Source organism: Heterodontus francisci, chromosome 2 (genome assembly GCF_036365525.1).
Source record: "Heterodontus francisci isolate sHetFra1 chromosome 2, sHetFra1.hap1, whole genome shotgun sequence".
NCBI classification, from domain to species: Eukaryota; Metazoa; Chordata; class Chondrichthyes; order Heterodontiformes; family Heterodontidae; genus Heterodontus; species Heterodontus francisci.
Genome location: NC_090372.1, coordinates 33,377,625 through 33,396,145, shown reverse-complemented (window position 1 = coordinate 33,396,145; position 18,521 = coordinate 33,377,625). Strand labels below are relative to the sequence as shown.

Sequence of the window (18,521 nt, the reverse complement as noted above, 5' to 3'; positions counted from 1 at the left end):
CAAATGCAAGAACTACAAATGATATCTTGTAGTATTTCTAATACTCAATATGATCCTTGGTATCAAATGGTGGTACATTAATTCATTCTGCCTCAGTTTCTATTTAACACTGCCTATGGGGCTTTAGCAGGGATTTTAAATGGCATAGGGCTGAGACTTGACAGGAACTCTCACGTTAATGCAGCATTTCTGCCAGTGACAGTGTGCCAAGAAACACTTCCCCATTGTGTAAAGCACAAACAGGTCTGTCCATTGCCATCACACTACCTCCAAGGTTCCCCTCTCTGTGTAACAATAAGAGGCACTCTCTGTTGTATATGTGGTTTGTAGCAATATCACAATGGCAGAGGTCAGTACCACCAGCATAGAATTTCTTGCAACAAAACCAGAGCATCAGAAAAAAATATGCCCTTTACCGATCTTAAAATGTTTTTCCACCAGTGGAGAATTAAGAGGAATATAAATCTTTAAAAAAAATTAGAGGCTACGACTGAAAGGGTTAAAACACAGGAAACGAAAAATATACAACATAATGGGCATAGAAACAAGAGCAGCAGACTAGAGCACCAGAGACAGAATTGAAAAGTCCGAACAAGCTGTTTTCTCCATACTTGGCAGGAGGGCTCGTCAGCTGCAAGTGGGAAACATTTTTTTTCCTCACTCACCAACTGATTGGCAATGGGATAGACACAGATAGCTTGCATCCTGCAACCAAATGCACAATAACCCTCTCCCATGTAGGTTTCAGTCAGCTACACCACTCCTGCAACAGAGCTTGGGTAACATACTCCCAGGGCCTTGGTCAATGCTATTCTTCCTCAATCAGCTTCTAGGTATCTTTGTGTCCTTGCAAATACTCTCCCACCTGACAGTCCTTCCACACAGCACAATGGAAATCAGAAACTCAGGACTGTTGCAGAAAGGGGACTGCGCTTTGCTCTTCTATCACTCTGCATCACTGCACCATTTCAAAACAAATTGCACTTCACTCATTAATAGATTCTTGGCAAAAGAAAATACATCACGATTAATTTGTAGATAAATGTTCTCTTTATTTGCAATATTAAAATCAGAATCATACTTAAAAGCGAAGGTTGGGTTTTACATGTTGACAAGATGAGGGAAAAGGGGAGTTTTCCCACCTTTACCTTCACAAGCTCAGACATACGATTACCTTTTACAGGCATAATGCATCTTGGAGCCTTGACCATTCGGCACAGATGCACAAACACATATTTCCAAGCTTTCCAACACAGCTACACTGATGAAGCGATAAGGCAGTGATTTGAAAGGCATTCAGTCATTGTAAATTAAAAACAAATTCAAGGTAATTTTTTTCTACTCATCAAGGCAACAGACATGCTAAGGAATGGTGCAGATTACCATCAGAAGCACTTGGTTTAAGCATTAAGCACTCCCAGTCCATCAGAAGCTCTGCTCCAATAACGCGACTTAAACCTTATGTCACATCAGCACAAACTTTTCCATTTCCTTCACAGCCTATCCCTCTGGCCCTTCAGAACGTGACTGTAAACATAAGTTCCAAAGTGGCATGATACGTTTAGTCAGGAATAACCTGAGAGACCTGATCTATTCAGAAAGAACCCTGAATATTTAAGTTATAAGTACAGCTTTGAAGTGTAATTATATTTTAAGCGTTGCTTTCTACCCTAACCACCGCAGTGACATCTCACAGTATGACGTCAAAGTCACACAGGAGCCCCCAGTGATCGCTGCAAAACCGTCCACATTCCAGCTTGTCTTGTCCCATGAGGATCATTTGCTGTGGGACAATCTGACCTTCACTGGCTGCCCTGAAAAACACACGGTCAAAGCGGAGTCTGCAAGTATAACATGCTTTCAGATTATTATTAGTTTTAGTGTCCCAAGTATACCGACAGTGTTCGGGTTTGTTTAAGAATTCCCAGACATCAGAGATACCAGCTGGCAAGCCTCCAACCTTTGTAACCTGCAAAGAAAACTCATGGTGAGAAAAGATGATCTGCGCAATACACCAAAAGTAGTCACAAGCAACTTTATGTTCATGACCATGCACTACAAGACGTTCATCACCACAATCCTCTCTCGCTAAGTTCAACATCTTGGATTGGCACTGGGTGGAAGCCTAGTGCTTTCCAACAGGTAGTGAGGTAACACAGGACAGGTTACCCACATCGACTCTAGTACTGAAAAATGCTCGTTATTTCAAAATATTCCAAAGCCAAAATTTATCATTTTCTTTCACTTGGGTGAAATAAAATTAGAAGTTTATTAATAAAGTAAAAAGAGGGTTCTCTGGAAAGCTCCCAAGGGTTTATGGAAGCAGAGATATTAAATTCACTCTCTGTTGCAAAAAGAATTCTGAAGGATTTTTACAAAGCAATCTTGAAGATGAGATCCCCTCGCTCCATTATATACTAAAACCAACGTGATAAAAATGTTTCATAGAAAATTCTTGGGTAGTAGAAGAAATCAATGAAACCATTTAGTTGCAACAGATTATGAAAAAGAAACAAACCACACGTTAGGCAATGTTTGTGTTCATGTGACATTTTCCCCCATTGAGCCATGTTCATGCCTATAGCTCCTCCCTTACCAAGTTCATGACTTTGGATATGCCATCCAGGGGCAGGGGGTTGCAGGGAACACCAGATGGATGACAAAATAGAAGGTAAAGCAAGAGAATGAGACACCAAGCTTTGCTAGAGCAATAAATGTCTGATAAAGCATCCAATAATTCAGGTTACCATGTCCCTTTTGGACTCGTGAGTTATGAGATTAAATGTTACTTGACAGTTTCAGTAAACTGTTGATTGTGTAGATTGTGTATACTAGTCTGACATCACTAACTATCGCCAAAACAGAACAAGAGTTCATTTAAATGGATCAGTGCACACACTAAGTACTGGGCAGATACACTACTGTGTGAAGTCATAACAAAGAAACACCGATGCTTTCATCTGATTCTTCATGTAGTCAAGAACTCTGGAATACAGTGCTCCAAGCTGGCTTCTTAGAGGCTCCCATCTCCATTGAAAATCTCTAACACTACTGTTCCATTTCCCAGTAAATATTTAATGTCATACCAGTATTTTTCTTTTATTCAAGAGATGTGGGTATCGTGGGCAAAACCAGCACTTATTACCCAAATCTAATTGCCTTGAGAAGATGGTGAACCACCGCCTTGAACCACTGGTGTTGGTGTGGTGAAGGTATGCCCACAATGCTGTTCAATTGGGACTTCCAGGTTTTTGACCCAGTGACAATGAAGGCACAGTGACATATTTCCAAGTCAGGATGGTGTGTGACTTGGAGAAGAACTTGCAGGTGGCGGTGTTCCCATCAGCCAGCTGGCCTTGTTCTTCTAGGAGGTACAGGTTATGGGTTTGGGAGGTGCAGTCCAAGAAATCTTGGCAAGTTGCAGCAGTGCTTCTTGCAGATGGTACACTCTGGAGCCATGAATGTCTGGTGGATAATGTGCAAATCAAGTGGGCTGCTTTGTCCTGGATAGTCTTGAGTGTTGTTGGAGCTGCACACATCCAGGCAAGTGGATAGTATTCCAGCACACTTCTGACTTGTGTCTTGCAGATGGTGGAAAGTCTTTGCGGAGTCATGAAGTGAGCTCTCTCTGCAGAATACTGGCCTCAATAATTGTGTGACCAGTCCAATTGGGTTTCTGGTCAATGGTAACCCCTAGGATGTTGATAGTGGCAGATTTGGCAATGATAATTCTGTTAATATTAAGGGGAGGTGATTGGACTTGTTTTGGAGATGATTATTGCCTGTCACTTGTGTGACACAAATGTTACTTGCCACTTAACAGCCCAAGCCTTACCGTTGTCCAGGCCATGATGCATGAGGGCATGGCTGCTTCATTATCTGAGGAGTTATGAATGGAACTGAATACTGGCTAATCAGTGAACATCCCCACTTCTGAACTTATGATGAAGAGAAGCAGCTGAAGATGGTTGGACCGAGGACGCTGCCCTGAGAAATCCCTGCAGCGACGCCCTGGGGCTGAAATGGTCAGCCTCCAACAACCACAACAATCTTGCCTTGTGTTAATTAAGACTCCAGCCAATAGAACAGTTTTCCTCCTGATTCCCATTGACTTCAATTTTACAAGGGCCCCTTGATGCCACATTCGGTCAAATGCTGCCTTGATATCAAGGGAAATCACTCTCACATTACCTCTGGAATTCACCTCTCTTGTCTATGTTTGGACCAGGGCCGTATTGAAGTCTGGAGCCAAGTGGTCCTGGCAGAACCCAAACTGAGCATCAGTGGACAGGTTATTGGTGTTTCTACCACTTGATAGCACTGTTGAAACACCTTCCAGAAATTTGCTGATGATGGAGGTAAACTAATGGGGCAGGAATTGGCCGGATTGGATTTGTTCTGCTTTTTGTGGACAGGATACATCTGGGCAATTTTCCACATTGTCAGTAGTATTTTAGCTGTACTGGAAGAGCTTGGCTAGAAGCACAGGTAGTTCTGGAGCACAAGATTTCATCATTACAGCCAGGTTATTATCAGGGCACATAGCCTTTGCTATATCCAGGACGCTCATCTGTTTCTTGATATCAAGTGGAATTAATTGAATTGGCTGAAAATTGGCATCAGGAGGAGGTCGAGATGGATCATTCACTCAGCATTTCTGGCTAAAGATGGTTGCAAACGCTTCAGCCTTGCACTTTTCACTCACATGCTGGACTCCATCATTGAGGATAGAGATGTTCACAGAGCCGCCTTCTCCTCCCATTAGTTGTTTAATCGTCCACCACCACTCACGACTGGATATGTCAGGACTGCAGAGTTTTGATTCTGTTTCAACTGATTCTGGGATTACTCAGCTCTGTTGATCGCCTGCCGTTTCCACTGTTTAGCATGCATGTAGTCCTGTGTTGTAGCTTCACAAGGTTGGCAACTCATTTTTATGTATGCCTAGTGCTGCTCCTGGCATGCTCTCCTGCACTCCTCATTGAGCCAGGGTCAGTCCTCTGGCTGCTTGGTAATGCCAGAGTGAGGCATATGACAGGCCATGTGGTTACAGGTTGTGGTTGAATACAATACTGCTGATGATGATGGCCTACAGCACCTCATGGATGCCCAGTTTGGAGCTGCTAGATCTGTTCTGAATCTATCCCACACAACACGGTGGTAATGTCACACAACACGATGGAGGGTATCCTCAATGTGAAGACGGAACTTCTAGGATTAGGGAGAGACAGAAATCGGCAAGATTAGATTGGATAGGTGGATGAAAGAAAAGGAGCTGAAGGGAGATGTGAACAGGGTGAGTAAAGGTGTTTAGAAATATTTGCTTGCATGGAAGGTAAATGCAGATATGGATTGATTGGGCCGACTGGCCTGTTTCCTTGTTGTAACTTCTTTGTGCAGCATTTAATCTTTCACCTCCCATGCAAATTACGTAGAAACATGATGGAGGGATAGTAAGAACATCAGAGACAACAAGAAGTTTTGTTATTGAGGATCTTAAAAAGGCAAGTTTTTTTCCTACTAAATATTGCATTTTTATTCAAATTGGGGTTAATGTGTGAGCCAAAGCAATAATTTTAGTATTTTTCTTTTGAATGGGACAGTGGAAATTTTTTGTCAACAAAGCAATGATACATAATCTTATTTCAAATGAGAAAAATAAAATTCCCTTCTGGCTCTTATACACAAGTACAAAGAAAATAGTGAAGACTCTCTGAAGGTGACCATATAAATAGTGATCATGTAGCCTCTCCGGCACTGTGGCGCAGTGGTTAACACCACAGCCTCACAGCTCCAGGGACCCGGGTTCAATTCTGGGTACTGCCTGTGCGGAGTTTGCAAGTTCTCCCTGTGACCGTGTGGGTTTTCGCCGGGTGCTCCGGTTTCCTCCCACCGCCAAAGACTTGCAGGTGATGGGTAAATTGGCTGTTGTAAATTGCCCCTAGTGTAGGTAGGTGGTAGGGAATATGGGATTATTGTAGGGTTAGTATTAATGGGTGGTTGTTGGTCGGCACAGACTCGGTGGGCCGAAGGGCCTGTTTCAGTGCTGTATCTCTAAATAAAAATAAATAAATAAATACAGTCTCTCAAATATAGGTTAAGGGCCAAAGTTCCCAGTGTAAATGACTATCAAGGTTAAAAAGTGTTGGAGAGGCGACAAGATAAAAGGAAGAGGGATGAATGAAGGTAGGTTGCAGAAAAAGATTAACTAATGCCAGAAAAGAAATCTTCTTGGAACTGCAACAGAATTTGTCAACAGAGAACATTGGCATCACACAAGTGCCAGGCAATGACCATCTTCAACGAGAGAATATCTAACCATCTCCCCATGACATTCAATAGCATTACGATCGTTGAATCCCTCACTAGCAATATCCTTGGAGGGGGGGGCTTATCATTGACTAGAAACTGAACTGGAGTAGCCATATAAATACTGTGGTTACAACACCAAGTCAGAGGCTAGGAATCCTGCGGCGAGTAACTCACTTCCTGACTCCCCAAAGCCTGTCCACCATCTACAAGGCACAAGTTAGAAGTGTGATGGAATGCTCTCTACTTACCTGGATGGGTGCAGCTCCAACCACACTCAAGAAGCTCGATACTATCCAGGACAAAGCAGCCCGCTTGATTGGCACCCCATTTACAAACTTTCACTCTCTCCACCACTGACGCACAGTGGCAGCAGTGTATACAGTCTACAAGATGCACTGCACCAAGGCTCCTTAGGCAGCACCTTCCAAACCCACGACCTCTACTACCTAGAAGGACAAGGGCAGCAGATGCGTAGGAACACCATCACCTGCAAGTTCCCCTCCAAGCCGCACACCATCCTGACTTGGAACTATATCACCGTTCCTTCACTGTCACTGGGTCAAAATCCTGGAACTCCCTTCCTTACAGCACTACGGGTGTACATACCCCACATAGACTGCAGCGGTTCAAGAAGGCAGCTCACCACCACCTTCTCAAGGGCAATTAGGGATGGGCAATAAATGCTGGCCAAGCCAGTGAGACCCACATCCCATGTATGAATATAAAAAACAGGAACTGAGGTACATTGCCAGAAGAAAACTTTATGCATGGGAAGCAGATGGGTGGGAAGGTCGTGTGTTTGCATAGCTACAATGTATCACTAATGTCTTAATGGTTTTCCTCCTCTCTACTCCCTTTCCCGCCCCAGAATTTATGTGTGTAGAGTCTCAACAAATGACAAGGAACAAAACTCAAACCTGACTCAAAATAGTTCAATCCATATTTCTGTAACCACTGAAACGCTGAAGTACTTTCTGTAACACTCACCTCTTGGTCTCGCAGATTGGTGTCACCTCCGAATATTACTGTGGCACTTTCTGGTGCTTCTTTGATTTTCTTCAGTACAATCTCCAGTTGTTTCATACGTTCCTCAGAATGTGCCTTTGTGCTCTCCAGGTGGGAAGTCATTAAGCAGAGTTCATTCCCCGCAATGTTTACCTGTAACAAGGGACAGAAAGTCAGGGACATTTGTTTGACACATAATTTTTCAGTATTTCTAGGAAACTGTCATTACAATGCTGGAATGACACACTATTTGCAATTCACAATCTATCTCTTTCACATGACAAGCCACGTTTAAAAGATATTCAAGTATATTCCTATATGTTAAATAAGGTTCTGTTACCCTTGGAAACTAATTCAGCGTGATTTTAAAAATTTGCTTGAGAAGTGGGAGTTGAGGTGCAATGTTTAAACCTCCCTCAGCTGCAAGGGATAGGAATCGCCTAGAAGCATCAAGTAGCATATTTTGTTCGGGAGTCAGGTGGGGGGGAGGGGTCAGATTTTGTCTTTCTCCCTCAAATTTCAATAGTTGCATTACTCCTTGCGGTGTCAACTGGGATATACACAGTCTGACAGACACTAACAATAATATTATGATTCAGCTTTATAAGTTTCATTTTTGTTTTGTTGAAAGTACATTTTAAGTTTTGAGTTCCTTTAATAGTTGTGCCCCTTAAAAATGTTGGGGGCTTTGAGGGGGGCGGGGGAATGGCAGAGGATTTTGTTCATTCTTTGATAACACAAGGGTATTATTTTAGAAAGGGAGTTTTGGCTCCACTGTCAGCCAATGAGTTGGAGACGGGGCAGGACTTGCAGCAGAGGCTAATTCACACCAGTCTCTATGAATTCACAGAATTTGTGACCAGTACTACAGCTGTCTCCTCATGAAAGCAGCATTTTTCTCCACCAAAATGCAGTAAGTGGAAGATAGTTACATAATATAAATTGTGTGTGTAGGATCAATCCGAGTCACATATAGCAGTGTAGTCTTCAGGCATGACTGACATGGGAAATATCCAATCACCCCCATTCTAGCCGGAACTTGTGACATCACTATATGCCATTTTTTTTTTTAAAAGAGAAAGGGATTCTATTGCAGCTCCCCTTGACTGTTTTAAGCTTCCCACCAACACAGGAATGGTGCAGGGCTACATTTGCTGCCATACAGTTTTAAAGAAAACATGGAAGTTCTCGAAGGATATGTGAGCTGTAAATAATTAGCAATTTGAAAAAACCACCCCTTAGTATTTCAGAAAGGAATCATGGGTGCCCCCAGCACCAGAAGAAAATGGGCTTGGCAGCAGAGCAGGTATAAAAGAGGCAGGTGATTTCAGAGTCGAGCCTTACACAAAGGTGGCAAGCCCCGCACCCACCTCCCCACAACACAACCAAAAGTGGCATCTGGGGAGGTGGATGGAAGTCAAGGCCAGAAGCATGTAGGCTCTGGGAAACACCAAAGGGGATGGCTTCAATTTTGCTAACATTAAGCAAAGGATATTTTGGCTCACAGAATCGTACAGAGCAGAAGCTGCGCCAGCTCTTTTGAACAGCCATCCAGTTAGTCCCACTCATCTGCTCTTTCCCTATACCCTTGCAACTTTTGCTCCTTCAGGATTTTCAAGTTCCATTTTGAAGGCTACTATTGAATCTTTATCCGCCACCTTATCAGGCAATGCATTCCAAATGCTAACCACTTGTTAGGAGATTGGAGTCTTTTCCTTGATAGTATGCATGCAACAAGTTTAACATGGAGAGGTGTGATGTTATCCTTTTTGGCCAGAAGAATAGGAGGGTAAATTATCATCTAAATGGAGAGAAACTTCAGACTGCTTCGGTGCAGAAGGATCTGGGTGTCCTCGTGCATGAATCGCAGAAAACTAGTATGCAGGTGCAGCAGGTAATAAGGAAGGCAAATGGAATATTGGCATTTATTGCTAAAGGAGTAGTGTATAAAAGTAAGGAGGTGTTGCTGAAACTGTACAAGGCATTAGTGAGACCACACCTGGAGTATTGCGTACAGTTTTGGTCCCCTTACTTAATGTAGTTGCATTAGAGGCAGTTCAGAGGAGGTTCACTAGATTGATTCCAGAGATGAGGTGTTTGTCTTATGAAGAGAGATTGGGCAGTTTAGGCCTTTACTCTCTAGTGTTTAGAAGAATGAGAGGAGATCTAATTGATGTATATAAGATGATTAAGGGGATTGACAAAGTAGACATAGAGAGGATGTTTCCTCTGGTAGGGCAATCTGGAACGAGAGGTCATAGTTTTAGGATAAGGGGTAGCAGATTTAAAACAGAGATGAGGAGAAATTACTTCTCTCAAAGGGTTGTGAGTCTGTGGAATTCACTACCCCAGAGTGCGGTGGATGCTGGGACATTGAGTAAATTTAAGGAGAATATAGACAGATTTTTAATTAGTAATGGGTTGAAGGGTTATGGAGAATGGGCAGGAAAGTGGAGTTGAGGCCGAGATGAGATCAGCCATGATCGTATTGAATAGCAGAGCAGGCTCAACGGGCTGAATTGCCTACTCCTGCTCCTAGTTCTTATGTTCTTAACTGCTCACCCTCCATCCTACTGGATGATCTCACCAAGGGGTTAACACATAAATGAGGAGGAGGGACCAAGGAGAGATTCCTGAGGTACAGCAGAGGCGACTATACAGGTAGGAGAGAAGTGATTAGAGGTTCTTGAATTAATTAGATGTATGAAAAATTCTCATCCAATTAAAGCACATTTGCTGATCTAATTCTACTCAAAAGACACCTATTCACAAGTACAGAGTAACATTCAGCCACATACATTCTGCTCATCTACCAAGGAGCTTAGTCTTTAGAACTTTTACAGCATGAGAACTTAAATAGATTTTTTTAAAATTTGGCACTTCAAATGAATTTCCCAAGAAAAATGACTAGGATGCAGTTTATAAAGTTGATTTTTTGTATGATATGACAATTGATAAATGATTTTCTCCTGAGAGATCACTTTGCATCCTGCCTACCTGAACAGTGAGAAGGTTTCTCTTCATGGAGGAGGTTGGGAAAGGTGTTATTTCTTGTTTCATTAATTTCACTCGGGACTTTTTCAGCATAATGGCTGTGTAGTAGTCATCTTCAGCTGCTAAACAGACAAACAAAAACAAAATGCATGCTTTAAGCTTCATTATTAAACAATGCCTTTCCTTCATCTTCCACGTTCAGTGTAAAGATAGTTCCACTCCACATAACCTCATTAATTTCGAGGTTCACAATAACTTGCATTTATACAACACCTTTAACAAAGTAAAACATTGTTAGGTGCTTCACAGCTGTGTTAAACACAAGTTGACAATGAACCACATAGAGATATTAGGACAGATGAGGTAGCTTTTAAGGAGCATCGAAAAATGAGACCAGCAAGAAGTAGATAGGCATAGAGGATTAGGGAGGGAATTCCAGAGCTTTGGGCCTATGCAGCTGAAGGCATGGCCACCAATGATGGAGCAATGGAAGTGGGGGTGCATAAGACTTCAGACTCACTCTGCTCTACTATAACAGAAAATGCAGGAAATATTCAGCAGGTCAGGCAGCATCAGTGAGAAATGGAATAATGTTTCAGGTTGATGACCTTTTGTCAGAACTGATGGCAGAGTATGGGAAAACCAGGTGGAACCAAAGATCATTGACCTGAACGTTAATGCTGTTTCTCACTCCACAGATGCTGCTTGACCTGCACAGCATTTCCAACACTTTCTGTTTATATTTTAGAATTCCAGCATCCACAATTTTTTTTTTGTTGTCGCTCTGCTCTGTGTTAACCAAAGTGTGCGCTTGGTACCAAATTGGACGAAAGTTTGATTACACATCTAAAATAGGCATTCTTCAAGTAGAGACTGGACTCAACGTATACTCAGTATATGCAAGAAGGAGTATGAGGGAGGTCTTTACTTTAAAGGGATTTTATGTTCCTCCAGGTAACCCCATACACTAACAGCTTATTTAACGTAGAGAATGAATCTCAGTAGAAGGTTCGGAAGATCTATATACTGAGTACACTAGTATTCAAAAATAAAGCCAATCAGAATATTGAAATAAATCTACAGCACACGTTAGTGTATTTACTTTTCTCACTGCCTAACACAGAGATTTGAACAAGTACCTTAAAGCAAGGTGAGAAGACAAATACACTCCATTACCACATATAATTCTAGTCACCTGTGGTTTATATTTGATTAATTAAAGTGTATTTAACAAATGAATCAATAATAAAAATCAGCAAAACTATATGAGCTTCATTAATCAACCTTGTCACCTTCACCATTCGGTGTTTTGGGTAAATGTGTGAACTAATGTCACTCCATTTACTCTGACGCATTTGCAGTTTCTCAATACAAATTAGTAATACATAAACTTCTACACCTTTGACCCAACATAACTATAAGATATTGAAGTTTGTCATTAGTCAACGTTGCAGTCAATCTATAACTTCATGCCACTCTCATGCCAAAAATTATCAATACACGGATTGTGTGATGAAGCAGTAACCAAGACAACCACCATCTATCCCCTTACCATTCTGATAAATATGACTGCCAAGTACACTCTGAAACCTGAACTGTTTCAAATCCTTTTGTGTACACTTAGGGAGAACAATAACAAAGATATAGCCAGATACAACAAGGACAGATGCCTCCTGAAAATTGATCCCAAAGGTCATTTAGGAGCAGAGAAAGACCTGGGGGAAAAAACACAGTGTGACACCAACAGGAAATACATCTGCAGACCAATGTATGCCCCAATCACACTAGCTTTGCAAGTAAGAGGAACATAAGGAATAAGGCCATTCAGTCCCTCAAGCCTGCTCTGCCATTCAATCAGATCATGGATGATATGTGCCTCAGACCAGGAGCAGCGAGAACTCAGTAAGACTGGAGTGGATAAAAGAGCAGCGAGTTGAATGCGTGGTTCAGCGTGGTGTGGGAAAAATGGGTTTTGATTCATGGGGCACTGGCAGCAGTACTGGGGAAAGTGGGAATTGTTCCATAGGGATGGGCTTCACTTGAACCATACTGGGACCAGTGTCCTGGCGAATCGAATAACTAGGGCTACAGAGAGGACTTTAAAGCAAATAGTTTGGTGGGGGGGGGTGGGAGGTGAGGGGAAATTTAGGAAGTTAAAGAGATAGGACAAGACAGGTTAGGATATGGGTAATGATAACCAGAGTGGCAGGAAGGGACAGAGCGTACAAACATAAGAGCGCACAAGCAAATAGGGACAGAGTAGGAAAAGCGGTAAAAAGACAAAACTAAAGAATTAATAGTACCTGAATGCACCCAGCATTCATAGAGATAAATGAATTGACAGCATAAATAGAAATAAATGGGTATCTTCTGACAGCTATTACAGAAATGTGGTTGCAAGGTGACCAATATTCAGGCTGTCCTGAGGCTGCACCCTGATGGGTTCCCTTCTTACAGCCTGCGTGAGGCCACAAGTCGATGGTTCCTTCCTTACAGCCCATTCTTCTCCAGAAAGTCTGTTAAATTTATCTGGAATTCGAATTCAATAGTTCATTGTTCAGCTCCAAAATGCAAAGACCAGTTGTCTGAATTCCACAAAGCCTTTCCATTGACCCTGGTGCTAACACCTGCCTGGTTAGTTAGTATGTTCTCAATGGCTGACTCCTGAATTTTATGATCCAAAAGTCTGGGAAGGTGAAACGCATTGTTCTTCAGGTGTTAGTGCTGCAGTCTCTGTTCTTCAGAAGACAGCCTTTGATCTGTACTCCCTGTTGTCCTGGTAACCTTTCGCAGAGTGGAGGTGAAGTCAGCTGACCTTCAGAACTCCATCTTGAACTTTTAAAAATCACAATCTTTAAGACGTAATCATGCTACAAAGTCCAGGGTTCATAACAGGAAATAGTAGCAGAGTGTTTGGAAAATCATGATAAGACCATGTTGATCTTGCTTGATTGTATGAAAGGAAAATCATGTTTGATAAATTTCGGGGAGTTTTTTTGAGGATGTAACGAGCAGGGTGGATAAAGGGGAACCAGTAGATGTGGTGTATTTGGATTTCCAAAAGGCATTCAATAAAGGTGCCACATAAAAGGTTACTACACAAGATAAGAGCTTGGGGGTAATATATTAGCATGTATAGAGAATCTGTTAACTAACAGGAAACAGTTGAGTTAAATGGGTCAATTTCAGGTTGGCAAACTACAACTAGTGGGGTACCACAGGGATCAGTACTGCAGCCTCAATTATTTACAATCTATATTATGAATTGGATGAAGGGGCCAAGTGTATTGTAGCCAGTGTAGGTGGGTATGTGGTAGGGAATATGGGATTAATGTAGGATTAGTATAAATGGGTGGTTGATGGTCGGCACAGACTCGGGCCGAAGAGCCTGTTTCAGTGCTGTATCTCTAAACTAAACTAAACTAAATTTGCTGACGATACAAAGATATGTGGGAAAGCAAGTTGTGAGGAGGACACAAAGGTTCTGCAAAGGGATATCGATAGGTTAAGTGAGCGGGCAAAAATTTGGCAGATGAGTATAATGTGGGAAAATGTTAGGTTGCCCACTTTGGCAGGAAGAATAGAAAAGCAAAATATTATTTAAATGGAGGGACTACAGAGGGATCTGGATGTCCTCACACATGAAACACAAAAAGTCGGCATGCAGATGCAGCAAGTAATTAGGAAAGCAAATACAATGTTGGTCTTTATTGCAAGGGATGGAGTATAAAAGTAGTGAAGTCTTGCTACAACTATACAGGGCGTTGGTGAGAGCACATCTAGTGTACCACATACAGTTTTGGTCTCCTTATTTAAGGAGTGATATACTTTCTTGGAGGCAGTTCAGAGAAGGTTCACTAGTTTGATTCCTGGGGTGAAGGGGTTGTCTTATGAGGAAAGGTTGAGCCGATACTCATTGGGAGTTTAGTAGAATGATATTTATTGAAATATACAAGCTTCTGAGGGGGTTTGACAGGCTAGATACGGAGAGGATATTTCACCTTGTGGGGGAATCTAGAACTGGGGGCACAGTTTCAGAATAAAGGGGTCACCCATTTAAGATAGATATGAGGAGGAATTTCTTCTCTCAGAGGGTTGTGAATTTTTGAAATTCTCCACCCCAAAGAAGTGTGGAGGCTGAATCATTGAATATATTCAAGGCTGAGTTAGACAGATTATTGAACTAAGGGGGAGTCAAGCGTTATGGGGAATATGCAGGAAAGTGGAGTTGAAGCAAAGATCAAATCAGCTGTGACCTTATTAAATGGCACAGCAGGCTCGAGGGGCTGAATAGCCTGCTATTTTTTATGTTCTTCATTTACCCACCTTTGCTCCATATTCCATGATACTCTTACCAAATGAAAATCCATCAATCTCAGTCTTGAAAGCTTCAATTGTCCCAGTATCCACATATCCACAGCCTTTTGCAGGAACAGAATTTCAGATTTCTACTACTCTTTGTGTGAAGAAGTGCTTCCTGATTTTGCTCCAAATGACCTAGCTCTAATTTTAAGATCACGTTGCTCATTTGTGATTCCCCCATCAGAGGAAATAGTTTCTCTGGAACTACCCTACTGAATTCTTCTATTTAATTTAAACACCTTGATCAAATCACCTCTCAATATTTGATACAAGCCAATTTTATGTACCCTCATAATTTAACCCTCTAAGCCCTGAATGAATCTACATTGCACCCCCTCCAAGGCCAATATATACTTCACAAGATACAATGCCAAAACTGCAAGCAGTACTCCAGGATGGGTTCTGACCAAGGCTCTGTACAATTGAAGCATTATTTCCTCACTTTTGTATTCCGGCCCACTGAGATAAAGACCAACATACCATCAGTCATTTTGATTTATATTTGTATCAGAACTCCCAAATCTCTGTCTCTACAGTGCCTGAAGGTTCTTGATGGTTAGCTTCACGTTTCAAGTTTTGCACACCAGGGGCAGAGTCCCACAAGCAAGACACATGATACATGAACCTTATCTGCTGATACTCTTTGCCAACGTTTTGGACCAATACAGAATCTTTAAGCACAGCTGCAGCAGCTCATCACTCAAAGCTTCAATAAGGTGTGAGCCTTGGCTCAGTGGTGCTATTCTTGTCAGAGTCAGAAGATTATGAGTTCAAACATTATGGTTATGAATACTGCAACTGAAAGTCCTTTCAGCAATGAGCTCTGTGAAAGGAATCACACAGTGGTTGATGAAATGCTGCATAAAATCTTAACTGACCAACCAAACTGCAAGTTGACAACTGCCCTGGCATGGGCGGTTCACACGAAGAATTCGCTTCAGATGGTTGGAGGATATAGTCCCTATTAATTGGTCGATAGGCAGAATCCCAAATTGCCTTCTGTGCTGTGCGACAGTCCTACTGCTCTAGAAGGTACTACAATTAGTTCAGTTTTTTTCTGCACATTTGAATGCTTTGCATGCAGGGAGACAGGCTTTCATCAAGACTGAGATCTGAGAAAATTCAGAGAGCTCTGAGGCATCGTATAAAGCCATCTGAAATAGAATTTAATTCAGGAGATTTGGTCTATTATAAAAGAGAGGGCCATAGGTAATCGGTCGTGATGGTAAGACAGTAGTTATCAAGCATGGATGTCAAACTGTTCAGGTTAATTCCTCGTGATTGATCTGGGTTGATTACAAAATCTCAGAATCTGAGCAGTTGATAGAGGGAAAAAATGCACCTTGTACCTCAAATACACATGTGTTTTGTGATAAAAGTCCTGAGAAACTGAATGAGGTAGATCAACGGTTGAATTGTAATGTGAGGAATCATGATACTCAAGAAAGAGCTATCACATCCAAAGGGCAATTGCCCCGAGTAGGTACTCGGGTAACATGTACCAGAGGGATCTAATAGATGGAGAGGGATGCACAATTGTGGGACATGCAGGAAAATCTACAGACAAGTTTAAATATTGGTTAAATGTTTAAGATGATGGCCAAGAAGCAAGGTCCATGAACTCGCAGAATGGAGTGAAAGAGTGGAGGGTAAGAAAACACAGTGCAAGTTCCAGTAGTGGGTCAGGAAGTGACTCTTGCGTAAGGAAGCGATCACATACTGGAGAAAGAGCCTCCTACAAAGTGCGAGGAAGATCTTCTAGCAGTAGTCCTGAAAGATATCAAAGTGCTAATGGAAGTTGTAGTTTGAGCAGATTCCACAACGAAATGAAGGCTAGAGAGCAGTCTCGGAATAGAACTAAAAGTGGAAGACCTCATGACTGTGAAGTTTTAGTGGCCGCCAATAAAGCTGAGGATAAACTAATAGAAGCAAAACATAAGGAATTAGAGAGTTTGAGGTTTATTCTGAGGTACCAGATAAGGGACAGCCGGCCTTGCCACATAGATGGATTTGAAATGAAAAAGTCCTTCCGGGTGGAGCGTATAAGGCTAAAGCGAGGCTAGTTGCGAGGGGTTTTGAAGAGCGACTGGGTGATACTGACGTTAGGGTGGACTCTTCTATAGCTGGAAAGGTAATCATGAAAATCTTTTTGGCTCTTTTGGCCACATATTCATGGGATCCATTGACATAAAAGCCACATTTCTGCAGGGTGATATTTTTCAGAGAGGTGTTTCTGAAACCACCCAAAGAGGCAGCAGATAGTGTAGGTAGGTAGTAGGAGAATTGAGGGAAGGTGGGGATGTGGTAGGGAATATGGGATTAATGTAGGATTAGTATAAATGGGTGGTTGTTGGTCAGCACAGACTCGGTGGGCCGAAGGGCCTGTTTCAGAAGTCCCACTCCAGAAACTTGAGCACACACAATCTAAGCTGGCACGTCAGTGCAGTACTGAGGGAGCGCTGCAATGTTGGAGGTGCCGACTTTCGGATCCAACGTTAAATCGAATTTCTCTCAGGTGAACGTACAAAATCCCACTGCACTATTCAAAGAGTGGGGAGCTCTCCCCGTGTCCTGGCCAACATTTACCCTCAATCAACACCCAAAACAAATGATCTTATTGCAATTTGTGGGACCTGTCGCATACATTACAATAGTGACTATTCTTCAAAATTATGGCTTTGGGATGTTCATGAAAGGTAGGTAAAGTAGTAGAAATCTGAAATTCTGTTCCCGCAAAAGGCTGTGGATATGTGGATACTGGGACAATTGAAGCTTTCAAGACTGAGATTGATGGATTTTCAATTGGTAAGAGTATCAAGGAATATGGAGCAAAGGTAGGTAAAGGGAGAACATAAAAAATAGGAGCAGGCTATTCAACCCCTCGGGCCTGCTCTGCCATTCAATATGATCACAGCTGATCTGATCTTGGCTTCAACTCCACTTTCCTGCATATTCTTAAACATGGAGTTCCAGCTGGTGCAACTCTTGCAGTGCAGCGGTGCTCCAGTCAAGAACTTGTGGAAGATAGTAGACACAAAAAATCCTCAAGTCCAGTGACTGTGCAAAGTCAACAAAAAGCAGTGAGTTTCTCTGCAGGCTGCTAAAAAGAACCAAGAGATTTATAGGCTAGAAGCAGGTATTTTGGAGCACTGCATTTACTGTTAAGCCAAAGTTTGTTTGGGATTGCTATTCCTCCAGCCCTCAGCGTTGATTGTTTCCTTCAGTGATAGCACTGGAATACATCAACATTTTGGTCAAGGTCCAGTAAAGCCGCACGGATCAGTGCTTGGGCATCAGCTATTTACAATCTCCATCAACGAGGGGTCCAAGTGTAATGTATCCAAGTTTACTGACAATACAAAGCTAGATTGGACAGTAAGCTGTGAGGAGGATGTAAAGACAATGGCTGCAAAGGGATATAAGTAGGTAAAATGAACGTGCAAGAAGGTGGCAGATGGAATATAATGTGGGGAAATGTGAGGTTATTCTCTTTGGTAGGAAAAATAGAAAAGCCGATTGTTCTTTTAAAGAGCGAGAGACTAGTAAATGTTGGTATGCAGAGCGATTTGGGTATCCTTGCACAGTCACAGAAAATTAACATGCAAGCAATTAGGAAGGCAAATGGTATGTTAGCCTTTATTGCAAGGGGTTTGGACTATAAAAGTCTTGCAGCAATTATATAGGGCTTTGGTGAGATCACACATGCAGTACGGTGTACAATTTTGGTCTATCTGTCTCAAAGAAAAACGTGCCTTAGAGGGGGTGCATCAAAGGTTCACTTGTAGGATTTGTGCGATGAGTGTGTTTTCCTCTGAAGAGAGACCAAGTAGAATGGGCCTATGTTCTCT

At 42.1% G+C, this 18,521-nt stretch overlaps 1 protein-coding gene across 1 annotated transcript in view; it reads right to left on the bottom strand.

Annotated features, from left to right (window-relative positions):
- Window positions 1-1,031: 1,031 nt before the first annotated feature.
- tdp2b (tyrosyl-DNA phosphodiesterase 2b) overlaps window positions 1,032-18,521 on the bottom strand; it is a 40,542-nt gene continuing 23,052 nt past the window's right edge. The window contains exons 5-7 of the mRNA XM_068056805.1: window positions 10,315-10,433; window positions 7,300-7,470; window positions 1,032-1,969 (exon numbers count right to left, since the gene is read on the bottom strand). Coding sequence (XP_067912906.1) covers window positions 1,691-1,969; window positions 7,300-7,470; window positions 10,315-10,433 — 569 coding nt within the window. The 3' untranslated portion in view covers window positions 1,032-1,690. The remainder of the gene's footprint in view (window positions 1,970-7,299; window positions 7,471-10,314; window positions 10,434-18,521) is intronic.